The 11,615-nt window shown below is 51.5% G+C and overlaps 1 protein-coding gene across 5 annotated transcripts in view; it reads right to left on the bottom strand.

The window, feature by feature from the left end:
• prkag3a (protein kinase, AMP-activated, gamma 3a non-catalytic subunit) overlaps positions 1–11,615 on the bottom strand; it is a 67,620-nt gene that overhangs the window by 16,325 nt on the left and 39,680 nt on the right. For all 5 annotated transcript variants that reach the window (XM_085986806.1, XM_085986805.1, XM_085986807.1 and 2 more), the window contains 2 exons: positions 5,823–5,988; positions 3,288–3,325 (listed from right to left, as the gene is read on the bottom strand). In XM_085986806.1, coding sequence (XP_085842932.1) covers positions 3,288–3,325; positions 5,823–5,988 — 204 coding nt within the window. The remainder of the gene's footprint in view (positions 1–3,287; positions 3,326–5,822; positions 5,989–11,615) is intronic.

Consider the following 11,615-nt stretch of genomic DNA (forward strand, 5'->3'; position numbering starts at 1 on the left):
CCTAGATTTTGTGCCCCATAGGAGTGGGGCTTAAACCCAGAATCTTCTGACTCAGAGGCAAGAGTGCTACCACTGATCATGGCTGACACATAAACCATGAACACATTTGTACCAAATTTCTCTCACTGCCACCACATAACTTGCATATAAGGCGACCACCCCCAACTCTCTCCAGCTAAAATAAATGCTAGTCTTTGACCTATAATTCTCATCCTTATTTTCAAATCCCTCCATGGCCTCGCCCCTCCCTATCTCTGTAACCTCCTCCAGTTGTACACCCCTCCGAGATCTCTAAACTCCTCCAGTTCTGGCCTCTTGCACATCACCAATTTTAATCACCCCACCATTGGCAACCATGCCTTCAGCTGCCTAAACCTCCCACCTCTCTAGCTCCCTCTCCTCCTTTAGGATGCAACTTAGAACCTAGTTCTTTGACCAAGCATTTGGTTACCTGTCCAAATATGTCCTTATGTGGCTTGGTGTCAAATGTTACATAACAACATAAGAAACAGGAGCAGGAGTCGGCCATTCGGCCCCTCGAGCCTGCTCCGCCATTCAATAAGATCATGGCTGATCTTCTACCTCAATTCCACTTTCCTGCACTATCCCCATATCCCTTGATTCCCTTAATATCCAAAAATCTATCTATCTCTGTCTTGAATATACTCAATGACTGAGCCTCCACAGCCCTCTGGGGTAGAGAATTCCAAAGATTCACCACCCTCTGAGTGAAGAAATTTCTCCTCAGCTCAGTCCTAAATGGCCGACCCCTTATTCTGAGACTGTGACCCCTGGTTCTCGACTCCCCAGCCAGGGGGAAACATCCTCCCAGCATCTACCCTGTCAAGCCCTGTAAGAATTTTGTATGTTTCAATGAGATCACCTCTCATTCTTCTAAACTCCAGAGAATATAGGCCTAGTCTACTCAATCTCTCCTCATAGGACAATCCCCCCATCCCAGGAACCAGTCTGGTGAACCTTCGTTGCACTCCCTCTATGGCAAGTATATCCTTCCTTAGGTAAGGAGACCAAAACTGTCCACAATACTCCAGGTGTGGTCTCACCAGGGCCCTATATAATTGCAGTGAGACGTCTTTACTCTTATACTCAAATCCTCTTGTAATAAAGGCCAACATACCATATGCTTTCCTAATTGCTTGCTGTACCTGCATGTTAACTTTCAGTGATTCGTATACAAGGACACCCAGGTCCCTCTGAACACCAACATTTCCCAATCTCTCACCATTTAAAAAATACTCTGCTTTTCTATTTTTCCTACCAAAAGTGGATAACTTCACATTTCTCCACATTATATTCCATTTGCCACCTTCTTGCCCACTCAATTAGTCTGTCTATATCCCCTTGAAGCCTCCTTACATCCTCCTCACAACTTACATTCCCACCCAGCTTTGTATCATCAGCAAACTTGGATATATTACATTTGGTCTCCTCATCCAAATCATTGATGTAGATTGTGAATAGCTGAGGCCCAAGCACTGATCCTTGTGGTACCCCACTAGTTACAGCCTGCCAACCTGAAAATGACCCGTTTATTCCTACTCTCTGTTTTCTGTCCGTTAACCAATCCTCAATCCATGCTAGTATATTACCCCCAATCCCATGAGCCCTAATTTTGTTTAATAACCTCGTGTGGCACCTTATCGAATGCCTTCTGAAAATCCAAATACACCACCTCCACTGGTTCCCCCTTATCTATTCTGCTAGTTACAACCTCCAAAAACTCTAACAGATTCGTCAAACACGATTTCCCTTTCATAAATCCGTGTAGACTCTGCCCAATCCTATTATTATTTTCTAAGTGCCCTGTTACCACGTCCTTAATAATAGATTCTATGTTGTTTGCTAATCGCTCCTGTGAAGCGCCTTAGGATGTTTTACTACATTAAAGTCGCTAACTAATGCAAGTTGTTTTTCCACCATCATCCAACTGGGTGGGATTGCACTCGCCCGGTTCCATTCTTATCTATCTAATCGTAGCCAGAGAATCACCTGCAACGGCTTCTCGTCCTGCTCCCGCATCGTTACCTCTGGTGTCCCCCAAGAATCTATCCTCGGTCCCCTCCTATTTCTCATCGTCATGCTGCCCCTCGGTGACATCATCCGAAAACACAGCGTCAGTTTCCACATGCACAACACCCAGCTCTACCTCACTACCACTTCTCTCGGCCCCTCCGCTGTCTCTAAATTGTCAGACTGCTTGTCCAACATCCAGAACTGGATGAGCAGAAATGTCCTCCAACTAAATATTGGGAAGGCTGAAGCCGTTGTTTTTGGTCCCCGCCACAAACTCCCTTCCCTAGCCACCGACTCCATCCCTCTCCCTGGCAACTGTCTGAGGCTGAACCAGAGTGTTCGCAGCCTTGGTGTCCTAATTGACCACGAGATGAGCTTCCAACCACATATTCGCACCATCACTAAGACCGCCTACTTCCACCTCCGTAACATCGCCCCGCCTCAGCTCATCTGCTGTTGAAACCCTCATCCATGCCTCTGTTACCTCTAGACTTGACTATTCCAACGTACCCCTGGCCGGCCTCCCACATTCTACCCTACGTAAACTTGAGGTCACCCAAAACTCAGCTGCCCGTGTCCAAATTACATTCACTCATCACCCCACTAGCTCACTAACCCACAATGGCTCCCGGTTAAGCAACGCATCAATTTAAAAATTCTCATTCTCTACACCTCTACGAGATCTCTGCACTACTCCAATTTTGACCTCTTGCGCATCCCCGATTTTAATCGTTCCACCATTGGTGGTCGTGCCTTCAGCTGCCTGGGCCCTGAGCTTTGAAATTCCCTCCCGAAACCTCTCCAGCTCTCCCGCTCTCTCTCCTCCTTTAAGACGCTCCTTAAAGCCTACCTCTTTGACCAAGCCCTGCCCTAATATCTCCTTATTTGGCTCGGTGTCACATTTTGTTAAATAATCCGCTCCTGTGAAGCACCTTGCGACATTTCACTATGTTAAATTCGCTATATAAATGCAAATTGTTGTTGTTTTATAAGATGCACCCTGAGGCTCCCCAGAGAGCAGGATGTCTTATTTTAGTTCCTGCTGAGTGTGCCCGGGTGAGGCCAGCTCTGAGCACAGATAGACCTCGAGACCCACTGACACCAAGTTACTGCGAGCTTGGCCATTTCCAACATCTCTGAGCCGCTCCTGGTGTCCCCTCCTGCACACACCCCCCCGCCCCAACTCCTTGTACGTGGCTGTGCCTCTGTTTTTAGTTTCCAAAATACAGTATGTACAGTATTGCAGTACTTACTATAGCATCGAATCGTGCGTAAAGATTCACCACTTTACCTGGAATAAAAGGAAAAATAGATCAGGATGTGATCACTGTACTATAAACTACTGAAAGCAGGTGCAGGAAACTCTCTTTTAACCGGCAAAATTCGGGAGTAGGTTCAGGTAAGTTTTACTTCATATTAGTGGCCGTTCCTGGATCTGTGGCTGTGTAACTGGGGTTCCTGCACTTGTTGCTAAGCAACAGGGACGCCTGGATTTGTTGCTGTGTATGGAGCTCTCGTACCTTTTAACTATATCTCTCTGTAATCCGGACTTTTTGATAAACCGGCACCACGCCGGTCCCGTCGGTGCCGGATAATAAAGAGTTTCCTAAACATGCATATAGGTGTAGCCAGGCTTTTTATCTATAGGTGCCTATCAAGGAATCATACAGAGTTTAAATTCCTGTTATCATTAATTTACAGATATTGCAAGTTGCTGATAATGATAAACCTTAGGATGAAAGGAAGAAAGAAATTGCATTTATATAGCACCTTTCACCACCTCATGACATCCCAAAGCACTTTACAGCCAATTCAATACTTTTGAAGTGTAGTCACTGTTGTAATGTGAATGCAGGAAAACGCGGCAGCCAATTTGAACACAGCAAGCTCCCACAAACACCAATGAGCTAAATGACCAGATAATCTGTTTTAGTGATGTTGGTTGAGGGATAAATATTGGCCCCAGGACACCGGGGATAACTCCCCTGCTCTTCTTCAAAATGGGATCTTTTACATCCACCTGAGAGAGGGCAGATGGGGCTTCAGTTTAACATCTCATCCCAAAGACAGCTCCTCCGACAGTGCAGCCCACCCTCAGTACTGGCACTGGGAGTGTCAGCCTGGATTTTGTGCTCAAGTCTCGGGAGTGGGGACTTGAACCCAAAGCCCAGAATAACGCTCTGACTCAGCCAGTCAGCCCCACGAGCCTGCTCCACCATTCAATTCGATCATGGCTGATTTGGACCTCAACTCCATTTACCCACCACCACCTCCAAGTTCCCCTCCAAGTCACACACCATCCTGACTGGGAAATATATCATAGAAACATAGAAGGTAGGAGCAGGAGTAGGCCATTCGGCCCCTCGAGCCTGCTCCGCCATTCAATGAGACCATGGCTGATCATCCAAACTCAGTACCCTGTCCCTGCTTTCTCCCCATATCCCTTGATCTCTTTAGCCTTAAGAAATATATCTAACTCCTTCTTGAATATATTTAATGAATTGGCCTCAACTGCCTTCTGTGGTAGAGAATTCCACAGGTTCACCACTCTCTGGATGAAGAAATTCCTCTTCATCTCTGTCCTAAATGGCCTACCCCTTATCCTTAGACTGTGACTCCTGGTTCTGGACTCCCCGACCATCAGGAACATCCTTCCTGCATCTAGTCTGTCTAGTCCTGTTAGAATTTTATAAGTTTCAATGAGATCCCCTCTCATTCTTCTAAACTCTAGTGAGTACAAGCCCAATCGACCCAATCTCTCCTCATACGTCATTCCTGCCATCCCAGGTATCAGTCTGGTGAATCTTCGCTGAACTCCTTCCATGGCAAGAACATCCTTCCTCAGATAAGGCGACCAAAACTGCACACAATACTCAAGGTGTGGTCTCACCAAGGCCCTGTACAACTGTATATCGGCCGTTCCTTCATCGTCGCTGGGTTAAAATCCTGGAACTCCCTCCCTAACAGCACTGTGGGAGTACCTTCACCACACGGACTGCAGCAGTTCAAGAAGGCGGCTCGCCACCACCTTCTCAAGGGCAATTAGGAATGGGCAATAAATGCTGGCTTTGCCAGCGACGCCCACATCCCATGAATGAATAAACAAAACTACCCACATATCAATTGATACCCCCACCTAATAAAAAATTTATCGATCTCAGATCTCGATCTCATAGAGCACATATACCAGGAACGCTGTTTACGGAGGTCACGGGCCATCATCAAAGACCCTACCCACCCCAGCCACAGTCTGTTCGCCCCCCTACCATCTGGGAGACGCTACAGATGCATTCGCACCCGAATGACCAGATTTAGGAACAGCTTCTTTCCCAGGGCTGTCATCCTACTGAACTCCACAAATAAACTCTAAAGCCTGCACATCTGCCAATGCACTTTATTATGTTTATGTTAATGTATTACAAGCCAAATGAATGTTGAATGTTTAAATGTCTTAATCTAAATGTACACTCTCGGGGGCCGCAAGCCTACATTTCGTTGTACTGCACTTGTGCACTAACAATGACAATAAAAGTTGATTATTATTATTATTATTATTATGAATGCTCCAATTGTATCAGCACCCACCTCCTTTTGAGGGTGAGTAGTTGCAAGGCAAAGAATGCACCTCTGGAGGTTACATCCCCTTTTAAGTTCAACTGCTTAGCCATCTCAGTCCAGTAAGTCCAATTCTGCTCTCTTCTGTGTTGTCTGAAATGGCAGCTCCATTACCCGTTCGTATTCCACCCCCGCCCCCCCCCAACCCCATCCTATACCCACCTGTCACTTACCCAGCTTGTTCACTACGGGCAGAGCAGACACCCTTCTTGTCACAAAGATCCCGAACGCTTCGGAAACCGGTGATGTCTCCTCTATCAGGGCCACGTGTTCGTACGTCCCGATCCCAAGCTCTTGGAGAGTCTTCCTCATAAAGCTCGGCTTGGGGAGTTTCGAGGTCTGAAAGCAAATGGAATCACAGAGTGATCAGCGAAACAAACTGAGTCAACCCAGACTCAGCATCGAGTTCGGCAATTCCAGATCATAGCCACCGCTCCCATTTTTTTCGGACAGCAGCTGTTGATGATTCTGCCATTCCCATTTACACCTCCTCCAGGCCCGTCTTTTGTTTCTTTACTTCTCCCATTACCATCTCCATTTGCCTCGCACCATCATCCCTTTTGTCATTTAATCTCTCCTGCCTTCCACCCTATCACAGACCTTCTATTTTGTTCGTTCCTCCCCTCCCCACTTTCCCTGCCTCCACACTCACTTAAAACCTGTTGCATCTCTAACTTTCTTCCAGTTCTGACGAAAGGTCACCGACCTGAAACGTTAATTCTGTTTCTCTCTCCACGGATGCTGCCTGGCCTGCTGAGTATTTCCAACATTTTCTGTCGTTGTTTCAGACCACGAAGACGGCTTTCAATTCCTGGTCTGGGCTAACGGACCTCAGTCAGGGTGTAGACGATTAAGGGGTGATCTAATTGAGGTGTTTAAGATGATTAAAGCTGTTTCTCTCTATCTACCCTATCTCCATAAACTTGATCTCATCCAAAACTCTGCTGCCCGTATCCTAACTCGCACCGAGTCCCGTTCACCCACCAGCCCTGTGCTCACTGCCCCGTATCCTAACTCGCACCGAGTCCCGTTCGCCCATCACTCCTGTGCTCGCTACCCCGTGTCCTAACTCGCACCGAGTCCCGTTCACCCATCACCCCTGTGCTCACTGCCCCGTGTCCTAACTCGCACCGAGTCCCGTTCACCCATCACCCCTGTGCTCACTGCCCCGTATCCTAACTCGCACCGAGTCCCGTTCGCCCATCACTCCTGTGCTCGCTGGCCCGTGTCCTAACTCGCACCGAGTCCCGTTCACCCATCACCCCTGTGCTCACTGCCCCGTGTCCTAACTCGCACCGAGTCCCGTTCACCCATCACCCCTGTGCTCACTGCCCCGTGTCCTAACTCGCACCCAGTCCCGTTCACCCATCACCCCTGTGCTCACTGCCCGTGTCCTAATTCGCACCGAGTCCCGTTCACCCATCACTCCTGTGCTCACTGCACCGTGTCCTAACTCACACCCAGTCCCGTTCACCCATCACCCCTGTGCTCACTGCCCCATGTCCTAACTCGCACCGAGTCCCGTTCACCCATCACCCCTGTGCTCACTGCCCGTGTCCTAACTCGCACCGAGTCCCGTTCACCCATCACTCCTGTGCTCACTGCACCGTGTCCTAACTCGCACCGAGTCCCGTTCACCCATCACCCCTGTGCTCACTGCCCCGTGTCCTAACTCGCACCGAGTCCCGTTCACCCATCACCACTGTGCTCACTGCCCCATGTCCTAACTCGCACCGAGTCCCGTTCACCCATCACCCCTGTGCTCACTGCCCCGTGTCCTAACTCGCACCGAGTCCCGTTCACCCATCACCCCTGTGCTCACTGCCCCGTGTCCTAACTCACACCCAGTCCCGTTCACCCATCACCCCTGTGCTCACTGCCCCGTGTCCTAACTCACACCGAGTCCCGTTCACCCATCACCCCCTGTACTCACTGCCCCGTGTCCTAACTCGCACCGAGTCCCGTTCACCCATCACCCCTGTGCTCACTGCCCCGTGTCCTAACTCGCACCGAGTCCCGTTCACCCATCACCCCTGTGCTCACTGCCCCGTGTCCTAACTCGCACCGAGTCCCGTTCACCCATCACCCCTGTGCTCACTGCCCGTGTCCTAACTCGCACCGAGTCCCGTTCACCCATCACCCCTGTGCTCACTGCCCCGTATCCTAACTCGCACCGAGTCCCGTTCGCCCATCACTCCTGTGCTCGCTGGCCCGTGTCCTAACTCGCACCGAGTCCCGTTCACCCATCACCCCTGTGCTCACTGCCCCGTGTCCTAACTCGCACCGAGTCCCGTTCACCCATCACCCCTGTGCTCACTGCCCCGTGTCCTAACTCGCACTGAGTCCCGTTCACCCATCACCCCGTGCTCACTGCCCGTGTCCTAACTCGCACCGAGTCCCGTTCACCCATCACCCCTGTGCTCACTGCCCCGTGTCCTAACTCACACCCAGTCCCGTTCACCCATCACCCCTGTGCTCACTGCCCGTGTCCTAATTCGCACCGAGTCCCGTTCACCCATCACTCCTGTGCTCACTGCACCGTGTCCTAACTCACACCCAGTCCCGTTCACCCATCACCCCTGTGCTCACTGCCCCATGTCCTAACTCGCACCGAGTCCCGTTCACCCATCACCCCTGTGCTCACTGCCCGTGTCCTAACTCGCACCGAGTCCCGTTCACCCATCACTCCTGTGCTCACTGCACCGTGTCCTAACTCGCACCGAGTCCCGTTCACCCATCACCCCTGTGCTCACTGCCCCGTGTCCTAACTCGCACCGAGTCCCATTCACCCATCACCACTGTGCTCACTGCCCCATGTCCTAACTCGCACCGAGTCCCGTTCACCCATCACCCCTGTGCTCACTGCCCCGTGTCCTAACTCGCACCGAGTCCCGTTCACCCATCACCCCTGTGCTCACTGCCCCGTGTCCTAACTCACACCCAGTCCCGTTCACCCATCACCCCTGTGCTCACTGCCCCGTGTCCTAACTCACACCGAGTCCCGTTCACCCATCACCCCCTGTACTCACTGCCCCGTGTCCTAACTCGCACCGAGTCCCGTTCACCCATCACCCCTGTGCTCACTGCCCCGTGTCCTAACTCGCACCGAGTCCCGTTCACCCATCACCCCTGTGCTCACTGCCCCGTGTCCTAACTCGCACCGAGTCCCGTTCACCCATCACCCCTGTGCTCACTGCCCCGTGTCCTAACTCGCACTGAGTCCCGTTCACCCATCACCCCGTGCTCACTGCCCGTGTCCTAACTCGCACCGAGTCCCGTTCACCCATCACCCCTGTGCTCACTGCCCCGTGTCCTAACTCACACCCAGTCCCGTTCACCCATCACCCCTGTGCTCACTGCCCGTGTCCTAATTCGCACCGAGTCCCGTTCACCCATCACTCCTGTGCTCACTGCCCGTGTCCTAACTCGCACCGAGTCCCGTTCACCCATCACCCCTGTGCTCACTGCCCCGTGTCCTAACTCACACCCAGTCCCGTTCACCCATCACCCCTGTGCTCACTGCCCGTGTCCTAATTCGCACCGAGTCCCGTTCACCCATCACTCCTGTGCTCACTGCACCGTGTCCTAACTCACACCCAGTCCCGTTCACCCATCACCCCTGTGCTCACTGCCCCATGTTCTAACTCGCACCGAGTCCCGTTCACCCATCACCCCTGTGCTCACTGCCCGTGTCCTAACTCGCACCGAGTCCCGTTCACCCATCACTCCTGTGCTCACTGCACCGTGTCCTAACTCGCACCGAGTCCCGTTCACCCATCACCCCTGTGCTCACTGCCCCGTGTCCTAACTCGCACCGAGTCCCATTCACCCATCACCACTGTGCTCACTGCCCCATGTCCTAACTCGCACCGAGTCCCGTTCACCCATCACCCCTGTGCTCACTGCCCCGTGTCCTAACTCGCACCGAGTCCCGTTCACCCATCACCCCTGTGCTCACTGCCCCGTGTCCTAACTCACACCCAGTCCCGTTCACCCATCACCCCTGTGCTCACTGCCCCGTGTCCTAACTCACACCGAGTCCCGTTCACCCATCACCCCCTGTACTCACTGCCCCGTGTCCTAACTCGCACCGAGTCCCGTTCACCCATCACCCCTGTGCTCACTGCCCCGTGTCCTAACTCGCACCGAGTCCCGTTCACCCATCACCCCTGTGCTCACTGCCCCGTGTCCTAACTCGCACCGAGTCCCGTTCACCCATCACCCCTGTGCTCACTGCCCCGTGTCCTAACTCGCACCGAGTCCCGTTCACCCATCACCCCTGTGCTCACTGCCCCGTGTCCTGACTCGCACCAAGTCCCGTTCACCCATCACTCCTGTGCTCGCTGACCTACATTGGCTCCCGGTCCGGCAATGCCTCAATTTCAAAATTCTCATCCTTATTTTCAAATCCCCCCATGGACTCGCCCCTCCCCATCTCTGTGACCTGCTCCAGCCCCACAACCCTCCGAGATCTCTGCGCTCCTCCAATTCTGGCCACTTGCGCATCCCTGATTTTAGTCACTCCACCATTGGTGGCCGTGCCTTCAGTCGCCTGGGCCCTAAGCTCTGGAAATCCCTTCCTAAACCTCACTCTACCTCCTTTAAGATGCTTCTTAAAACCTACCTCTTTGAGCCTCACCTGTCCTAATGTCTCATGTGGCTCGGTGTCAAATTTTGTCTGATAACGTTCCTGTGAAGTGCCTTGGGACGTTTTACTATGTTAAATGTGCTTATAAATTCCAAATGTTATTGTTGTTGTAAACTATTTCCTCTGGTAGGGGAATCCAGAACAAGGGGGCATAACCTTAACATTAGAGCCAGGCCGTTCAGGGGTGATGTCAGGAAGCACTTCTTCACACAAAGGGTAATGGAAATCTGGAACCCTCTCCCCCAAAAAGCTGTTGAGGCTGGGGGTCAATTGAAAATTTCAAAACTGAAATAGATAGATTTGGTTAGGCAAGGGTATTAAGGGTTATGGAACCAAGGGGGTAAATGGAGTTAAGACACAGATCAGCCATGTTCCGATTGAATGGGAGAACAGGCTCGAGGGGCTGAATGGCCTTCTCCTGGTTCCTATGTTCCTAGGGTAGTGGCAGGGGTACGGCACTTGATTTTAATGCCCCTGGGCTGGGAAAGAGGGGGGAAATAGTCCCCATCAGCCAGGGTTTAGTGACCTCTAAAGGATGGTACACGTTCGTGTAAATATTGAGTGAGGGCGGGATTGGTCTCAGCAGTAATGCTCCCATGGTCAAATAGTCTGCCGACACTCAACGCTGAGCTCAATTGTGAAGAAAGGCAACTGGTGCTCAGTACCTGTGTCGATCGACACCATCGGATCCAAACTGCGCTGCCAGCTGCCGCCTCACTCTCTGCCCAAGGACAGCAGAGTTCTGCACAGGCTGATTTGCACATATGCGCCTAGCTCTGCTCATCAGCTTTGACTATTTTCCCCCTCCTTCCCAGCCCAGGGGCAACTAAAATCAAGTGTCGTACCCTTGCCACTACCCTAGGAACATAGGAACAGGAGGAGGCCATTCAGTCCCTCGAGCCCGTTCTGCCATTCAATCAGAACATGGCTGATCTGTATCTTAACTCCATTTACCCCCTTGGTTCCATAACCCTTAATACCCTTGCCTAACCAAATCTATCAATCTCAGTTTTGAAGCCTTCAGTTCACCCCCAGCCTCAACAGCTTTTTGGGGAAGAGAGTTCCAGGTTTCCACTACCCTTTGTGTGAAGAAATGCTCGGTACCCATGGGAGGCCAGTGTCTATGGAACTATATCCCAGCGTGAATTAGCACCTTTCAGAGCGCTTTTGGGAAGTCTGAATGAAGAACAAAGCTGCTTTTCGTTGCTTTCCCGAACCTCCTCCAAAACTTTGGATGCAATGTTTCCTTACACGTCAGCGATAGTTATGGAAACCCGGTCACATCTTAAACTGCCTCTGACCCTGAAATCGAGACATT

This window comes from Somniosus microcephalus, chromosome 4, assembly GCF_052327205.1.
Source record: "Somniosus microcephalus isolate GS21.2 chromosome 4, FLI_Smic_1.0, whole genome shotgun sequence".
In the NCBI taxonomy this organism is placed as follows: domain Eukaryota; kingdom Metazoa; phylum Chordata; class Chondrichthyes; order Squaliformes; family Somniosidae; genus Somniosus; species Somniosus microcephalus.